This window comes from Topomyia yanbarensis, chromosome 2 (genome assembly GCF_030247195.1).
Source record: "Topomyia yanbarensis strain Yona2022 chromosome 2, ASM3024719v1, whole genome shotgun sequence".
Lineage (NCBI taxonomy): Eukaryota > Metazoa > Arthropoda > Insecta > Diptera > Culicidae > Topomyia > Topomyia yanbarensis.
The window spans coordinates 179,224,723-179,245,056 of record NC_080671.1 but is presented as its reverse complement, the minus strand read 5'-3'; the positions used below and the strand labels follow the sequence as shown (position 1 = coordinate 179,245,056).

Below are 20,334 nucleotides of genomic sequence, written 5' to 3'. Positions count from 1 at the left end.
TCTATTGCTCACGTGGTCAGATAAAGTCGAGAAGTCACCAGACGCGCAAAAAACTTGCTCTATACAAAGCGCTGATACTCCCTGTTGCTTTGTGTGGCGTGTGGCATAGGCATTGAAGGAAGCAGGTTATCGTGTGCTAGAAAATAGAGAATAGCGCAATCGCATCAACCACGAGCTGTACCATATAACACGCAGACTGTAGTGGGATGGACATGTAGAGCAACTGCAGGACGAGAGATCAGCTAAAGTCAGCTCATCAGAGAACCGGAACATTGTCGTCAACTTCGAGACATACTCCGCACTAACTGGTTATGTGCAACCGAGGAAGACGCATGTGAGGAGGGCCACCCTTCATTTTAAAGATGTATGTGTAGGAGGAACCGAGGAGAGGTGAAACAGAGGAGAGTTCAAACAACACCCGTCGCTAGCGAAACCATGCCGTTAGAAATCTGGGCGAAGTCCAGTTGTTTTACATCTTTCCTATATGTTCAACAAAAGCATTTTTGCAAAATCCCTAACCGTTTGGTTTTGCTGGAAATGGGCATTGTTTGAACTTTTCTCTGTTCCAACTCTCCTCGGTTTCATCTATAGCATAAAGTGATTAGACAGGGACTGTCCCGAATTTTAAGATCTTGTCCCGCATGGTCAAAAGTTCCGTAAAGTGTCCCATATTTTCCAAAATGCTTATTTTTATTCAAAAATACCCATGTTGTGCATTAATATTCCACTCATAAATGTTTTTGAGACGGCGTCGGTGGTTGAGTAGTATGCGTGACCGCCACTCATTCTAGATGGTCTGGGTTAAATGCTGCCTAATCTCCAAACTAAGTGGGGAGCGTACAAGGTGAGCCGATTTATTCTGATTGTCACGGTGCCTGTTACGACATCTAACATGAGCCAGCCCATAAATCGTTAAATTTCTTAGTCTTGCACAAGTAGTGTAAGTATCTGGAAAACGGACACCTTTAAAAGGTTTCTTGTGCCCGTCCCGAAAACATCTGGTCACCTTGTAACAGTGTAAAATTTTACTCGGTTTGTTGGCGAAATTCTTGAATGTGGCCAAAACAACTGTCAACAATGCAATAAAACGTGTTCGGAAACTCCGTCCGAGATATCGTAAGCAAGCTACGAGTGTCGTCTACAACCGTGTATCTAGTTCAAAAACGAACCGGACTATCAATTCATAAGAAGGTGATGACTCCAAATCGTGACGATAAGTAAAACAAGTCAGCCATATTACGATCGTGGAAGTTGTATGTATATAAAGTTGCTGACGAAGGTTAATTGCGTGCTACGGGATGACGAAACCTATGCCAAGGAAGACTTTGAACAGCTTCCTGGACAGGAATATTATATGTCTCGTGTGACAGGCCATCTGTTCCTGTGGCTTGAAGAGTGCCATTTACATCAAAACCGGTACCATCAACCAGAAAATTGATGTGCAGGGAGCCTGGAAAACGTCTGTTGCATTTCTTCAAGCAGCACAATTGTTCCGTTCTGTTTTGGCCGGATTTGGCATCTTGCCATAGTGGAAGAAAGCCCATGGAGTGGTCTGCCGCTAACAATGTCCAAGGATATCAGTAAACTTCAGAGCTCCGCGAATATTTTTTTTATAATTTTGGGCAATCTTCAAGCGAAACCTAAAGAAGACGCAAAAGACAGTTGTCGACAGTTTGTTTTATTTTTAATTGAACTAGCACAAGAAACATGATTTGATGTTTAATAAAGGGTTTAACCGTTTTATACACATTCTTGTTCGATGAATTTTTAATCGTACACCCTTTATGATCTTCACACGGTTTTTTTTCGAGGTGTCACCCGCCACATTTTCAACATTTCGCAGTGAAAATTGAGAAAAACTCTTCTTCAAATATTGTATTATTATATGGAAATTGACTGAGTATTTTTTCTCTGTGTCGAAAAAAATTTAACAACGAATTTCTTTTCACCGTGAAAACTTTACCACCTTATTTTTACTGTGATTGTCCTCGGTTTTTCCCCAATGCTGGAACAGGGAATGTTTACCAATCTCGACTATTCAAAAATGGCTAAATAAGGAACATGAGAATATACCCAACATGACGGCATACTGAAATGAAATAGAAAAGAAGCATCAAACCAACGATAAATTTTGGAACTGCCTTATAACAATATGGCATATTTTCACAACTTTGCTGCATGTACAAAATGTTTGTTACGTTTTCATGAATAAGATTTCATGATTTTGCGAACTATTTCACGGGCATGAATTAATTATTCGTGAATATTATATTACCAAACATGAACTAGTTTTTTTTCAATTTGTTTATTTGATAAGGCACGTATGCGTTAGCTTAAAGGTGCCATTTTTTCATTGTTTTACATTTTGAATTTCTTAAAACTAGGGGGTTACACATTTCAATATTATTTTGTTTTATATAATGAAACTAAAAAAAAACTTTACAGCTAATTTATACATATAAAAGAGGGTATAATATAATATTCGTAAGATTTGGGGGACGGATCATTTTGTGTGTTCTTTTTATAGTAATTCACTTTATGATTTTTAGAAGGGAGATTGTAGGAGAAATTAATTATTAACTAAGCGGAACATTTTACAAGCTTATTAACTAGAAATAACTAGAGAGAGTTGTTCAAGATTAATTAGTAATTAATTAGGGCTATTTTAAAGTAGTGATCTGTTGTGCATTTCTTAACGAGATTAAATATTGATCAACTAAACCTAGAAGATAGGGGGGCACATAAGTTTTGGGAAGATATTCAAGGGGAGAAGGGGTGAAGTCATACATCTGTGTATCAGAGACATGGGAGAGAGGGTGGACAAGGCTGAACGGGGGAGGGGGGGGGGATATAAACTTTCAGTTTCCGGCATCAGGAATCAACGGCCAGGATTACAGATTCAATCGGATGTATCAAGTATTGGGACACCGGGCGGTTTTCCTCGAACCGGCAGGGGTTCCTCCAGACGATTTCGTAGTACGGCTCAGATACGGATCGGAAACACACCGCACTGCGCGTGTGATGTTGTACTGTAGATCTCGTGTTGTTGGTTCATTCGACAGATGTTTTGTCTCGTCTTGGAGTCGTGACAAACCATCGTTGGGGTACGGTAGGCGGAAGAGGGCACTTCTGGGAATGATAAGAGAAAAGATAGGGGCATTTAAATTTGGATATTGATGGTTTTGAGGAACGTGTATATAAGGGACATGTAGAGAATATCGCGGCTTGCTAGTACATCTCGAACCGGGACATTGGGTGATCTTCCTCGGGCCCGAAGGGAATCGAATAGTTGAGATCTGGCAGAAAAGTACTCGGCGCATGCCCAGACAACATGTTCGATTTCGTGATAACCGTTGCCACAAGCGCAGATACCGCTATCCACGAGCCCAATACGCCGGAGATGTGCGTCCAGCGTGTAGTGATTGGACATGAGCCGAGACATCACGCGAATGAAATCCCGACCCACATCCATCTCCCTGAACCAAGGTTTCGTCGATACCTTAGGGATTATCGAATGTAGCCACCTTCCCAGTTCACCATTGCTCCATGAAGTTTGCCAACTTCATGGTTCTGTGATGAGTAATACTGATAAATTCGCTGAAGCTAATTGGTCTTTCATATATGTCACCTTGTAAAGCGTCCGCCTTAGCTAAAGAGTCCGCTTCTTCATTACCTGGAATGGAGCAATGCGAGGGAACCCAAACTAAGGTAGTCTTGTACGATCTTACAGACAAAGCACGCAGGCGCTCCCAGATTTTCCCCAGAAAATATGGAATGTGCTTTTTAGGTTTCATTGAACGGAGAGCCTCGATTGAGCTGAGGCTATCCGAGACAATAAAGTAATGATCGGTGGGCAAAGTATCAATGATCCCAAGGGTATACTGAATAGCAGCAAGCTCTGCGACGTAAACTGAAGCAGGATCATTGAGTTTAAATGAGGCGGTGAGGTTTTGATTGAATATACCGAAGCCAGTGGAGCCGTCGAGGCTTGACCCGTCGGTGTAAAACATCTTGTTGCAGTCGACTTCTCGAAATTTACTATGGAAGATGCTTGGGATCACTTGCGGACGTATGTGATCCGGGATTCCACGAATCTCGTCTTTCATGGATGTGTCGAAGAATACAGTTGAATCAGAAGCATGAAAGAGATTGACATGGTTGGGATAGTATGAAGAAGGATTGATATTTTGTGCCATGTAATCGAAGTACAAGGACATAAATCGGGTTTGAGAATTGAGCTCGACAAGCCTTTCGAAATTTGCAATTACTAACGGGTTCAAGATATCGCATCGGATGAGCAATCGATGTGAGAGGTCCCAAAATCGATTTTTCAGCGGAAGGACGCCCGCCAGCACTTCTAAACTCATCGTATGTGTCGAGTGCATGCAACCCAAAGCAATACGCAAACAACAATATTGGATTCGCTCTAGTTTGATGAAATGTATGTTCGCAGCGGAGCGGAAACAGAAACTCCCGTACTCCATCACCGACAATATTGTTGTTTGGTACAGCCTGATCAGATCTCCTGGGTGGGCATCCCACCATGTTCCGGTTATTGTACGGAGAAAGTTGATCCTTTGCTGGCACTTCTGTTTCAGATACCTAATGTGACATCCCCAGGTTCCTTTAGAGTCGAACCAGACCCCGAGATACTTGAAAGTTGAAACCTGAGCAATAGTTTGACCCATTAATTGAAGCTGTAGTTGCGCTGGTTCACGCTTCCTTGAAAATACGACTAGCTCAGTTTTCTCCGTGGAGAACTCGATACCTAGCTGGAGGGCCCAAGCAGACAAATTGTCCAAGGTATCTTGCAATGGTCCTTGCAGATCGACGGCTTTGGGACCTGTAATAGAGACCACACCGTCATCTGCAAGCTGCCTTAGCGTGCAGAAATTGACAAGACATTCGTCAATGTCATTCACGTAAAAGTTATAGAGAAGGGGGCTTAGACATCAGCCCTGGGGAAGACCCATGTAGCTAATTCGTGATGTCGATAAATCACCATGCGAAAAATGCATATATTTTTCAGACAGCAAGTTTAGCAAAAAGTTGTTTAGAGTCGGTGAAAGACCATGCTGGTGCGGCTTCTCAGAAAGAATTTTGATAGAAACTGAATCAAAAGCCCCCTTTATATCTACTGCTGCCATCTGCTCTTTGCTAGCATAAGCCATTTGAATTTCTGTTGAGAGCAACGCAAGACAATCGTTCGTCCCTTTGCATCGCAATCGGTCGATACGAGTTGTGGTCGGAGGCTGCTTTTCCTGGTTTTTGAATGGCGATGACCTTCACTTGCCTTCAGTCATGAGGGACAATATTACCCTCAAGAAACTTATTAAATAAATTCAACAAGCGTCTCTTGGCAGAGTCTGGCAGATTCTTTAACAAGTTAAATTTTGATTCTGTCTGGCCCTGGGGCTTTATTGTTACATGATAAGAGAGCAAGTGAGAACTCCACCATCGATAAACGGTGTTTCGTTCGCGTTATTGTGAAGGGACGCGGCGCGGTAGATCTTCTGTGCCGGGGTGGAATCCGGACAAACCTTCTTGGCAAAATCGAATATCCAACCGTTTGAATATTCCACGCTCTCATTAGTACTGTTTCGGTTTCGTAAGCGCCGGGCCGTACTCCAAAGAGTGCTCATCGATGTTTCTCTCGTTAGTTCGTCGACGAACCGGCGCCAGTAGCTACGTTTTTTGGCCTTTATCAAACTCTTCATGCGCGTTTCCGCCATCGCGTACTGTCGGTAGCTAGCTGGCAGCCCGTCGACCCGGAAGGTCTTATACGCAGCGGCCTTCTCCGCGTACACGTCTGAGCACTCTTTGTCCCACCATGGATTGGGAGGACACCCGCGTGAGTTCGCGTCTGGTACGCGTTTAGTCTAAGCTTGAATCGCGGTATCGAGAATCAAGCCAGCCAGGAACCCGTATTCTTCCTCCGGAGGAAGCTCTTGAGTGCACTCGATTTTGTCGGATATCGCGGACGCGTAGCTCTTCCAATCAATATTTCGTGTGAGGTCATACGAAACATTGATTGTATTCGGTGGCCCTGAACCGTTAGCAATATTAATTACGATTGGCAGATGGTCGCTGCCGTGGGGATCAGAGACTACCTTCCACATGCAATCCAACCGCAGCGATGTCGAGCAGAGGGACAGATCTAAGGCGCTCGGTCGCGCTGGAGGGGCAGGAATTCGTGTCATTTCACCCGTATTCAAAATAGTCATATTGAAGTTGTCGCAAAGCTCATGGAGTAGGGTAGATCGATTATCGTCATGAAGGCAACCCTATGCCGTGCCGTGGGAGTTGAAGTCACCTAAAACTAGCCTCGGTGCGGGGAGGAGTTCCGCGAAAGCTTATCAAGATACTTTTAAGGGGATCAGAAATGTTTAACGCTGTAAGAATGCGGTCCACAATGTCAGAGAAATTTATTAAGCCAGCACTATTTTCTTTCTCTGGCTGAGATATGGGAACACTTGGGGTTTTTGATGTTCCTGGAAGTGCTGGGAACTCCTTTTCTGAGCTCAGGTTACTGAAACCGAGAGCGACTTGCTTCGGTTTTGCACCAGTACTTCCTTGAGTAGTTATTTTAGGGGGACCATGAATAGACACCTTCTGGCCTTTACTACGAAGCTTGGAAGAGGAAATGTTCTTCCTTTTTCTACTACTTCTAGGAACAGCAGAAGATGTTCCATCCTGGGGTTCATCACAGTCGCCTTCGTCAGTAGACAAGTTGGTAAAGATGTTCGTAGAGACAGGTGGCGTAGCTATCTTAAGCATTTCTGCAAAAGATCGCTTAGAGCGTCCCTGAAGGGAACGCTTAAGATTTTCCTCGCGCTGTTTGTACGCGGGACATGAAGGGAGATCATGTGGGTTTCCCCCACAGTAGAGACACTTTTCGACATCTCTACCACAGGAATCATCCGCATGATTCCCACCGCATTCCCACAGCGGGCTTTATTGCTAAAATGGGAGGCTGTGTGTCCCAATTGTTTGCAATTAGTACAGTACATAACCTGCGGCACAAAGAGGCGAACAGGTAGACTAACCTTGTCAAAGAGGAGGTAATTGGGCAGGGCAGAGCCGGCGAAGGTCACCCGATAAGAGTCTGAGTTGACGTATATGTTCTTGCCGTCAGCTGCGACTGATGCTGAATGCAAACGTTTGCATTCCAGTATCTTCACTGGCTTAAGCATGGGGTCTTTGAAACAGCCAGTCCCATATTTTAGCAGGTCCTCGCAATTCAGACTCGAATCGGAAACGACCCCACTGACTTCAACCCTGCTAGCTGGAATATACACCCTGTACTCCTCCGTAAAGGGCTCGTAGCCAGCAATATCGTTTGCCTGCGTTGAACTGCTAACCACCACCCGAAGCTTATCAGGGCGAATTTTCGATATTTCTGTCACGGCCGAATACCGATCCGTCAGAACTCGAGAAATCTGCAACAGATTCAAACACTTTTTTTCTTTGGTCCGAAAGAAGATCACAAATGGCCCGGTGGCCGAGCTCGGATATACCTTGAGCCGGGGAGCCGATTTTATTTCGACGTCCATCTCACCTTGAGATGAACCACCGTCAGGGGAAGTCATTTTTGCACGGGCATATTGCCCAGTGCATGTTATTAAGACAACCAAGGAGGGGAAACGAAAACTAATACTTAGCTTGTGTAGGTAACGGTATCCAGACGGCTTACTAGAAGAACACTGCTTCACTTCACTGACCGGCTAACGGTACTCAGAAACAGAAACACAAAAGAAGGGAAAAAATACTGAAACCTCAACTAGGCGTAGAGTGTGCAAATAACCTTGAACGCGGATTAACACTATTTGTCGCTATAGAGTGTACGGACCGATGACAAAAGACTTCTATCTCGACTGAGTGCTCGATAACGAATGAACATGAACTAGTTCACGAATACATGAACATTATTTCATGATTTGGCGAACTATTTATTAAGAACGAATAGTGAGTTGTGACTAATGTACTAGGAATCATGAATCAGTTCACGTATATCTGAATAATCTTATATAATTTTGTCAACTATTTCACGAGCACAGATATCGAATCGTGACTAATATATTAGGAATTATGAACTAGAATCACGAAGATTGAAAGGATTCACGAATAATATTCCGAGTTTCCGGAAATAGTTGACGAGAACATATGTTTTGATTTTGTGAACTAGTTCATAGTCACGACAACCAGATCGTAATCAAGATATAATAATGCATGAAACAGTTCTCGTCGTATTGTCGCACACTGAATAATGCTTCTAAATCTATGAAACCCTGACAGAAGTTTAAAAAAAACAAATATCTTCACTAATAAGAACGTTATGCTGGTGTTACTGAAAGGAAATTGTAAATTTTTAGGTATAAAATACATGATTTTTGTTCATGTTCCTGTTTTCGTAACGTAAAAATTTGATTGTTCAAGAATACATGGCACTTTATTCACTATTTTGCGAACATTTTTTTCCGTGTAGATCTATATCTGCATCACCATGCATTTGATTATTTTCGTTCTAGGTTACGTTCGAAAGATTATTATATTAACATTGACATTTTAATTGAAATTGTCACGCATGTCAAGAAAAGTGACTTCATAATTCGAAAATTCCAAATAATGAAAATAACATAGATTTTGCCGAGAACACGTACCCCAATCCCCCTTGTCGGGCTGAAGCCTCTTATGGCCTTAACCTGCTGATGCTTCTAAGTATAGTACCATACCCACTTGATGCTCCACTTTCGCTACCACTGTAGTAGATGTGATACACAGACTCGCAGTTGGATCCAATGCACGGAATTTTTGCTCGCCATGGCCACGCCATCGAACTTTCTGAAGGGTTGCATTGCTGCCACTTCCACCACCTACACCTTGTGTAGCCCTCAAGTTTCTAATCACTTCCCGTTAAAAACATTCTCGTGTCTTTTGCCGTTTGATTTATCGTGTATTGTTTACTTCATTCTTTTGAGTTTTAGGTAAGTGTAATAATATGGTACTAGGAATTGTAGTAGACCAGGGAATTGTTGGCTGGACAGTGTTTCCGTGTGCTGTACTTTGGATCAAACATAGGGTACAAATCTCCGAATAACATGGGTAGTGTGCCAATCGAACCCATTTATTCCTATTGCTTTCATTAGCAAAAAAAATGTGACGTCTCCAGTTCACAAGTTATAGCTATTTCCTGAATCTTAGTATTAATTCAGGTTTTGAACATGTACATGAGGACACTTTCTGTTAGAAATCTACACTCGTTGCAAAGTTTCTATCGTAACGCGCTTCATTAATTATCACGAAAGTTGCTTATCCCTTTGATTTTTAACAATTCTGTCTGCCGGGCCATACTCGTACTTCTCGTACGGCATGGATCAGTGCCGACCATCAACCATCAGATACGGGAGGCCCGTTTTTCCGACTACAAACATTAATTTGCACTCTCGAAGTGCCCCATGCAATCTATTTCATAGATGGTTGTTTATCAGCAAACCGGGCACTCTCGCTCTCCGACTTCACCCACCGCGTGGTAGGTTGGGACTCGAAGGGCCTACTCACCTACTGCTGTGGGTCAATCATTTGTTGTAAGTCGTGCCGGTTCAGGACGGAATTTTATCAAAATCACTCTCGATTTCTCTACTAACAGTAGATAAGTTTTCTTCCACACAAGCGAGCACCCGTTCGGTCAGTGCTAGTTCCGACCGCAGAGCGATGTGTACGATTTTCTCGACGGCGAATTTCAGTTTTAGCGCAATCAAACCTGTCTCGCGTATCTAGATTCAGTATCCGTTCAACGTGCAGCGGTCTCTAGAAGCAAGCGTTTATGTATGATGTACTTTCGTTTTCGAAACGGCTGCAACCTGATTGATCTCGCGTGACCTGAGTCAAGCGTGCGGCTTTGATGCCGAACGTTGGCAAAACCTAGTGTAGATTACAGTTTGTAGCTACGGTTAATGGTACAAATCACTGCTGTCAGTAACTGGTATTGAGAAAAGCAACAGTTTTCGTGACATTATTGTTTAGCGAAGAAATTATACTTTCGGTTCCAGCACTTTTGCCGTGAGCAAAGTTTTCCTTTCAATTTCCACTATCAGTCGGCTATCACCCTCCAACTCCCTACTGTACGAACTCGTAACTGCAGCATTAACGAAACTTGTTTGATCAATATCCGGAGGACTTCTGTTTTGAAGCACCAGTGCAATAATATCAGTGTGCCGCGAAAGCTAGAACCGAGTGATACAAAATTGTCTTGCAGAGCACCCTGAGAGCATTGTTTTTGCAGTCACTTAGCTCTGCTAATTAATTACCTCACCCCCGCTTCTTGAGTAGTTCAATGGTGGGGTGGCAGCACAATCGACATCTGAAAGTAACTTTCCCGTAAACCGCGCTCGGTGATAACAAGTCGCGATCAGTTAAACAGTGACGGACGGTCAGTCGAGGCGTGCAAAGTCAAGTTCTCCTCTAACGGAAGAGATACCATGATTCCAATGTTTAGCAAATTTGAGTTTAAAGAAGGTAGTGTGTTCGTGTGCGGCTTCTAAATGATTGGTTGTGCGAATCCATGTGTCTATTATGATCGGAGAAGGTATTTGGTGGTGTTTGTTGGTGTTCTAGTTTTGGGTAGAGTTTGCCTAACAGTGCACGGGTGATTATCGTTTTATGGTAGAAAATGCATGTTGATTGTTTTGCAAGGATCAATTTTATATTTATGTTTCATTTTGTGTATTTGCTTTAAGGATTTTCAATTGTTTCGATTGTTCTGTTGTTTTAAAACAATTCTTTGCATGTGTGTGTGTTTCGTTAATAAAACTATTTCTGAATCGGCTATAAACGTCAGACAACACGAGATGTTCTGAGATTTTAAAACTCAGTACAGCCGTGAGTGTGGTTATAAAATCGTCTCGCAACCTCGTTTATTCTATAGCGTGGAAGCAAAAATGAACTGCGAATTTGTTAAAATTATGTTTTTTTTCAGCGAAAAATAATAATATGAAGCGGAGTATTCATGTATTTTTGCGTAAATTTATTAATTATTAATTTTCAGCTGGAAGTCAAATTATTTCAGCATTAGTATCTTTAATAAAAGTGTTACATCTTATAAATACGGTGGCGCATATTTTCTTCACACAAAATCTCCATTTTATACGAAGAATAAATAGTAGTGACGCTAATAAGGCTGATTCAGTAATATAAATATTATTTATACTTCAAGAACCGTTTATTTTAAGGATCATGAGCAATTTTGAATATTGTGGGAACTAATCTCTTATAGGGATTCCGTCATCGTCAAATCATTTCAATCTATCATCTGTACATAAAAGTCAATGTTTAGATGTATGTGATTTATGGACTCCCAAACGGCTTAACCGATTGCGGCAAAAATTTATACGTAGTATACGTAGTGTCATGGAACGTGTTTGTGTGCTATTGGTTGAAAATTATCTGCCCGTCAAATGGCGTTTTACTTCTATTTCGTTGAAAGTTGCAGCAACGCGCGGGTATTAGCTAGTATCAAATAAAATACACTTTCAACGAAACTAATCGCGGGTTCTTAAATTATGCACAGTAGTGGAGCATGGGGAGACATGACCAAGTTTTCAGTTAAATTTACGTAAATCTCTAAAAAAGTTTAATGTGCAAAAGTATTGTGCATATCCATGATTTTTCACAGAATTTTTAATGTAATTTTTCAAAAGTATAAAAGTTTTTCTGTAATAAAGCATTTACTTTTAGAGATTAAATGTACTGCCTATATGTTCATACGTCACAAAATCAACCATGTAACTAACTTTGCTTACAAGTATTATAACAATATAGACTGGTGTTTAAGGTGGGATTTTTTGTGAAGTGATTAACATTAGCAGCAGCATTCTTCAATTTCTTTGCACTTGGTCAAGCTTACCTTACCGTTCAGACTAGAGCCTTGTTGTCTTTTGCTATATGCAGATGCCGTCTCCACTCCACTCGGTCCATTGCTGCTTGTCGCCAGCCTCGCAGTCCTCAAAGGGGCCGCAGTTCGTCCTCTATCTGGTCGTTCCAACGTGCTCGCTGTGCGCCCCGGCTTCTTTTTCCTGTAGGGTCGCTCTCAAGAACCATTTTCACCGGGTCGTCGTCCGACATTTTTACGTTTCCAGTAGCTGATGCAACTCATAGTTCATTTGCCTGCGCCACGTTCCGTCCTTCATCTGCACACCACCATAGATGGCACGCAACACCTTTCGTTCGAAAACTCCAAGGGAGCGTTGATCCTCCACGAGCATAGTCCTGGTCTCGTGGCCGTAGAGGACTACCGGTCTAATCAGCGTCTTGTAGATAATCAACTTCGTGCGGCGGCAAAGTTTGTTTAACCGGAGCGTCCTCCGGAGTCCAAAGTAAGCACGATTTTCCGCCACGATCCGTCTCTGAATTTCTCTGCTGGTATCATTGTCGGCAGTTACCAGTGAGCCCAAATACACGAATTCGTCGACCAGCTGTGATGTACGTTTCCGACATCGCCTCAAAGTTCCGTGCCATTATGTCAATGTCGTTGGCGAAGCCAAAAAGCTGGACGGACATCCTGAAGATCGTGACTCTCGTGTCTATCCCCGCTCTCCTTATTACACATTCTACCCAAGTAACCATAAGCATTAAGCCATTGCACTATATTGGCTATACATTTGCACTAATGTTGCATTGAAACTCCATTACAGCATTAACAACGCAATAAAGCTCTTTATTACCATCAATAATGCATAACTGCACAGCCGACATATAGCATTATAGCCTGCTCTATATGCGTATATAAAGCTGATATAACGCGTACATGCTTCAAGGATCTTTAAAGCATGTAAGCTTTACAAGTGCATTTAATGCCATTATAGAGCATATAAAAAGCTGATATAATGCTATTGTAATGCTGTGGGTTTATTTGTTGTGCAACTCTTCTTGAAGATTATATTCGGCATATTTCATTTCAATCGAACATATGCAAAATAGTCCAGGAAGCAAACGCAGCGCACTTACCGTGAAGGACGAGGCAAGGTACCTCAGTTCAAGACTTGCTAAAGGTAATTTTCGTAAACATTCATATCATGTGAGAACGAAAACCCATTAAGGATATTCATTACAATGCATTAGAACAGAGTCAATTACGGTTTTAAACAGAATATTTTATTTTAAAATTTTTCCTTTTTGCTCATCATACCGAAAAGAAACATAAGAATTGGTTTTAAAACCATGGCGGACAATGACAACCAACTGAAGCTTTTAATAGCATTAGTAGTACCAATATAAGGCTTTCAAATTTGACATTTATACGCTTTTGCTATATAATAGCATTAGTACTGCAGAAACGAGCTGTCAATCTCCGCACAGTAATAGCACTATATTTCGCCTTTTCTGGCATAATATCGGCATTAAATAAGTATTTAGGGCTTCACGGCTTTTTAGGACAGCTTTATATGTGTATTTAAAGCAGATATTAGGCTACGTTATAATGCTTATTGGTTACTTGGGTAACGCAACGTTGAACAGCAGGCACGATAGACCATCGCCTTGTCGTAACCCTCTTCGAGATTCAAAGGGACTCAGAGTGTCCCTGATACTCGAACAACGCACATCACATCCGTTCTTGCGTTCAGTGGTGTGTATATTTTAGTAATAACTATTCCAATGGTCCGATTTATGTAAAATCATTTCACTACTTGATAGGGAATAACATGGTATATGGTTACTTCCAAAAACAATTATTACTCAAGTGGATATGTCCATACAAAGTTTGAAAAAAAATTACATCATTAAACGGAAATTTATTAATTACCGAATATTTTCTATTTGGAGGGCATTTTTCATTCCAAACTTTTAAAATTACCTTAAGGGATCCAAACAAGTATCAAAATATTTTTTTTAAATTTTCAGAATCGAATAGAACACCCAATTCCCAATTGTAAAATCTCGCACTTGGTCAAGTCTCCCCATGTTCCCCTATACTCGATAGTTCGTGCCCACTCTGGTACGTATCCTCGGTAGTACGTATACCTACCATCGATTTTTTTGCTTTATTTTGTAAACTCGAACAATGGGGACACATTTGATGGATGTCCTGTGAGTTCCAATTGAACTTTTGCACACTTAGTTATATGCTTCTTAGAATAGATTCGCAGAGTATTTCATATATTAAGTAAGTCACAATAAATTCATCGTAAAATTCTATCAAGTGTGAAAATGGTCTGCAAATCTCAGGGACATCCTACAAGTTTCAGAGAAGTCCGATAAATTTCGAAAGATTTCCGACTAACAAGGAGATTCTTAGAACTTCAACTTGAAATTTAGGAAATACTACAAACTTCTGAGACTTTATATGCCAAAAATTTCTATTAACAACACAGGGTTCATAATTTTCACACATATTTGACCAAACTTGGAGTAACTCTGCGTACCGTAAACCGGGGTGACTTTGATCAGCGGGGTGACTTTGATCACTCGAAACTTTTTTTCTAGATCGTTTATTAAACCAGAATAATCTACCGAATCATTTTAATTTGAACTAATTTTTACTCTAAACTAATAAAATACTGATTTGGTATACTTTTTGAGTATATTGTTCGGTTTTTGGGTACAAAAACTACAAAAAACCGAAGTTTGACTTTACCTTATTTTTACGAAGTTTCGTAAAGTGTCTATTTTTTTATAAAGCAAATAAATCTCAGATTTGAGCAAAAGTAATAAATTACAAGCGAGTTTTTATTTTCCTTTAGATTGGGATGTACCAACTTTAGTTTTGAGAGTTTGCTTATTTTGAATACATTCTTTTGTGAAACTAGTTGGCAATTATTTCAAATTATTTTAAGCTAAAATTCGCAACATTTTTTATTGTTCAATATTCCAACGTGTTAGACTGGATGAAACTTTTTGTACATCGATAAAGGACTGAAATAAAACAATTTTTGCAGTTTTAAAGGTTTTCACAGTCTTGTATTCTAGTTGGACACGAATTATAGGAATTTTAGTTACTCGAATTTTACAGTACATTGAAATACTTTGTATAATACCAATTAACATCTATTTAACAATCAATATCTTTCCTGAATCAGTTTAAACAAGCATTTCAATGAAAAACATTGACAATGATAACTTAATGTGGGTGAACATGCAGGTTATCAAAGTCACCCCGGAATACGAAAATGGACATCAACTTGAAATCATTTTTGGAAAAATAGCTGTAAGCGGACAATTTTAGGTAAAACCATTCAATCTTGTTCTCCATACATCAGTACATGGTTTAAAAATATTAAACTTGAAGAAAATTTGTTGCGTCTAGAAATATGTAATGATTACTTCGAAAAGTGACCAATGTCACTCCGGTTTACGGTACATTTAGAAATATTATTACATTTTCAGTATATTTTGTAAACGGCTATCGGCAATTCAGTCAAAATGAAATGAACTTCGAAAAAATCCTCGAGTAAAATCTTAAGAATCTCTAGGAAGTTCGCGATGTCTTCTGAATATTTTAAGGATTTTCGGAACAACTTTCAAACATCAGGGGGTGTCTGCTATATTTTAAAATTCTTCCAAACTTCAACAACATGACTCTGAGCCTCAAGCACTTCATGAAACTAACATTTGATTTCTACGAAGTATTTCGAGGAAATCTTAAAATTGGGATAGTCTGACGAATTTTTCAAAGGCCTCTTCAAGCGTTAGCTACGTCATGTCCCATAAATATCAGAGAAGTCTTACTAACTTCAAGGAAATCTTCTGTAAAATTTCGAGAAAATTCTTGAGCATCGAACAAGATTTTAAGTAATTTTGAAGGTTTATCATCGCTCTAGTTAATATACTAGAGCGATGATAAAAAGATTTTTGATAGTTGATATCCAAACATTGTGTACAGAAGATTTTATTGACTCCCATACATTCTAGGAGATGTTTTTAATGGAATTGGCGTGATCAGTACAACTAGCTGATTTGATGAAGGATCATACTACTCACAGAGCTGGACTCAAACCATCTTAATGATAGTTTTTTTTTCTTAACACCTTTTATAAGCGTGATATAAAATTATATTATTGTGGTTCAAAAACTGAAAAAAAACAAATCACCGGGAGTGTAAATGCATCTGTTTTTTACTCGAACTGTAAGCGAACGGCTCCCAAATGATTCCTCAGTGTTCAACCAAGATTGCGTGTGAAGGGTGAAGGAATCTCTATGTGCTTCGTAAGTAGCAAATTGATACGAAACCAAATAGGGTAAAGTGCGTATTTTCACCATATTAGGGAGGGTGTTGCACTATTTCATTAATTACTGGTCCCACAATAGATGGAATGCGTATGAATTAGTGTCAACAGCTTTGCTTTGTTATTAAAAACCAATATAATTACACAGAGGCCCTGAAAACAATGAAATGCTCTTGTTTGAGCGCAACGAAACTCAAATCAAGTGCCCTAATTGGCGCTTACTATTTGATCCGATGCATTGAACAAAGATGCCCGACACTGCTCTAACCAACGGCTTCAAATTGATAGGTAACACAGAAACACGGCGAAAACAAAGTCTTTTTGTATGTGAATGTGTGCCATCGATTTTTTTCGAGAGCGTTGGGCTCATCTCACACTGTGCTCGAATAGCTACATGTTTAAATTTCATGAGCATGAGGTTGTGAGCACAAAAAAAGTAAATGTGACCTCGCTGTTTTGGGTGTATAAATTTTACCTCATATGCCGTTTTCGGGGGTTTCGAAATTCATTAACGTTTAAAATGTATGAGGAATATAAACATCTGCAAACCTGTATCTAAAAAGAGTTGTAAACGTTATCGCGCCCAAAAAAACAAAACTTCTGCTATGAAGTGATTCGCGACACCATTTCACAGTTTTGAAGGCACCAAATTTCTGTTTGGTTTACATGTTTGTTTCAATAGTTAGATAAATTGTTCTGTTATTGAATAAAATACGCAAAAATCAACTCATTCTGCTTTCTAGACGGCCAACCTCACAAGAACTTCAGGAAAATCCAAAATTCATGAAAATCTTTATGATTTTCAAGCAAATCCTACAAATTTCAGAAATTTATGATTGTTTTAAAACTTCAAACAAATCCTACGAAATTAAAGAAAATTATACAAAAATGCTAATACATATAAGGGAATTCTCAAGGAAATGCTGCTAAATTCAAAGAATTTATCCGAAAATCACGGAGGTACAATATTCAGAGAACTTCCGAAAAATCCAGCAATGCGTCAAGTAAATGGAGGAAATTAATAATATTTTTACACGTCATTTTCAACCATTCTGGTTAAGTTTGTCTTCACATCTCGCCCTGAGCAGAAGCAAAAAATCGTCCTGCGCAAGTGAAACAGTCAATTCTACCTAAAAATCAATCGATGCCTATCACACAAGTAGTCCATATAACAATAGCCTATACCCACTATGCGATTTAGTGATGAGTGACGGTGCCCAGCAAAAAGCAACACAGATGCGGCCGAACTGTGTTGCTGTTGATTGTTCAAGATGCCCCGTAAGACCAGCCATTCGGGAAGTGGAACAGTTATTAAAAGTGTAGATGGAACTCAATCTGGCTGAAGTGAAAACCCTACAAATGCATCATATCAAACATTGCGCGCTGATTTCGTTCAAGAACATTAACCAAGCTGAGTCATTCGCCTCGCGAAATAACATGCAGCACACCGCCGAATGCGGCAATGTTAAATATAGCATTCCCGTATACATCGAGAACGGCGCTGTAGAAGTTCGTGTCCATGATTTGGCTACGCGTACCCCTGACAGCGCGATTAAAAAATGCTTGCAAAAACACGGAGAAGTAGACTCCGCTACACATGATACATGGAGGAATTTTTTCCCGGGTATCCCTAACGGTGTTCGTGTGGTGAGAATGCGTGTGACTAAGCCAATTCCCTCATGCATAAGCTTCACAGTGTTAGGAAGGGACGATGCTCTCATTCAACAGACATCACTAGTCACGTACCCAGGGCAAATTCCTTCGTGCCAGTTCTGCACGAAGAAGCTGCACCTTGGAAAACCTTGCGTAGAAACTGTTAAGGAAAACTCAAATCCAACTGAAATCAGCACACAACCATCTTACGCTAAACCACTAACAGCTGCAAAACCAACATCTATGGATCAAGCACCAACAACCAGCAACAACAACAACGAAACGAATGCCGATAACGAACATACTAAAACGACCCTTAAGAGTAAAACACAAACTGAAACATCCGACTGCGAGCAGCAGGAAAGTAGTACGGATGAGGACATGGACGTGAACGATAACGCGAAAGAAGACAAACGAAATGAACCTCAACTTGCAGCGGACAACACTGGCAATATTTCGCCCCCTAGTAAAAGGATCTCAACACGCAGTAGAAAGCTGCGCCTGAACGAGACCAAAAATTTAACATAGCTGTTTATTTATTTATTGTAAAAAAACAAACAATCGGCCTCGTCAAGCTACCGCATTTGGGCCTAAATAAATTTATTAATTATAAAAAAAAACCATTCTGGTTGATGAAAACCATAACTTTCTAAAATTAAGTACCTAGTGATGAAAGTTCATCACTAATAGGGTGATTAATTTAGTGATAAATACTATTTTTTAAAAATTTTATTCAATAATAAGCAAAAAAAGTAAAAGTACAATTTGATAATATCGCTCGAAAATTTGGGACGAAAATGGATTAATGCTTATTTTTTATTGGGCGATGTTAAGTCAGACCAAACTAAGTCGCAAAACATCAAAAAATGAGATAATGATCACACTGGATAAAGAATTTCTTCAGCTACATTCGACTTTTGCCAGATTTGAGATATGTAACCATAAATAAGAGTTATGTCAAAAAATAATTTTCAATTATAACGTAGAGGATGCTGCGATTCAAACTTTAAACCCGTTTTTCTCGAAATCAATATTTTGTCACTTAGTCCGGTCTGATTTAACACCGACTAATTGTGAAGTAATAGAAAACAAATAATTTGTAACGTGACAGATTGAAAAAGTTTTTTCGACCTTGCATACAATGTCTAACCTATTTTTTTTACTTCCTTGGGTCTACTTTCCGAAACAGTATTGTGAAAACCTTAAAGTTACATAAATATTTGAGAAATCCCGTTTAAACTTATGTAACGTGACAGATATTTTATGAGCAATCTCATCAATATTGATCCAAACGTTAAGAATGGGGACCATTTTCGATTCTGACGAAACTTTTTACGTTTCATCTGTATGAGAGACTGAGCATTTTCCACAGTCAAACAAACTATTTTCATTCTAGCGTAATATGATAAAAGAGTGTATGAGATCTTGAATGCACTGCTTTCAAAAATGTTGTTCGAAAATCGTCATTTTTAAGTAAAACTATATAATAATAATTATAATATAATAACAACATAATAAAATTGTAAGGAATTAATTAATTCGTGTGAATAAATTTTCGTAAAATTTTTCAAAACCGAAGGAAATTGTTTAAAAACTCGATTACAAAAAAACCATTTTTTGTTGACATAAACCTAAAAGTAGAAGAAACTGTAATTGCATTATGAAGAAACTAACAGTAGAAAAGTATTTTTCAAAACAACTTTAAGTATGCTTTTAAATTTCATAGTACAGGCGGATATATTTATAATTTTCTTATACTTCTTATACTCTTAATGAAAATATTAAGTTGTGAAAATACGCCCTTTTCATACTCTATTCACAACTATCAAACATAAATAAGAATTGTTTTGAATATAGTTGCAAAAAAAGTTGTAAATACTATTTTATTCTGGAGAATAAAGGATTTTCTAACAAAAACTTTAAACATATTTGAAACATTCATTTAATTTGCAACAACTTTAAATAATTTACTTATATAATGTACTACAAAATGTCAATTCAATTCAAAATGCTCATGAAAAATTGTAACATTAAGAATTATCTCGTGAAATTACAACCTTTTCATAAGTTATTCATGAAATTGCATGTAAATTCTCAGAAGAGGTTTTATGTACGACTGTACTAATATTATTTCTTCAATAAAAATACACAGCTGTAACGCGACAGATTTTGGTTGTAGCATGACAGATCATTGAGAACACTCCATAAAATCGAAAACTACGATTTTTAAAACTATTTTTAGTCTTCTAAGCCTCAACTTAGAACTGTGTTCACGCAAATCTGAATACCGACGGAAAAGATTTTTCAATTTTATCGAATACCCTCAAAACTCACTGCCAAAATTGTGTAACGCATCAACATATCAATAAAGCAAAAACCTTTCATGATAGAAAACAGCACTCTTGTAGGGTTTATTGACTTTAATAACGTGCAATTATGATAGAGTCTGATTTTATCGTCTTTG

At 39.3% G+C, this 20,334-nt stretch overlaps 1 protein-coding gene across 9 annotated transcripts in view; it reads left to right on the top strand.

The window, feature by feature from the left end:
* The window catches only part of LOC131682267 (aquaporin AQPAe.a), a 176,597-nt gene that overhangs the window by 74,253 nt on the left and 82,010 nt on the right, over positions 1 to 20,334 (top strand). The window contains exon 1 of one of the 9 annotated variants that reach the window (XM_058963635.1): positions 9,749 to 10,515. The exons of 7 other annotated variants lie outside the window; for them this stretch is intronic. In XM_058963635.1, the coding sequence (XP_058819618.1) occupies positions 10,479 to 10,515 (37 nt within the window). In that variant the 5' untranslated portion in view covers positions 9,749 to 10,478. Of the gene's footprint in view, positions 1 to 9,748; positions 10,516 to 20,334 lie in introns of those variants that run through there. One more of the 9 variants, XM_058963626.1, reaches the window with a different exon arrangement.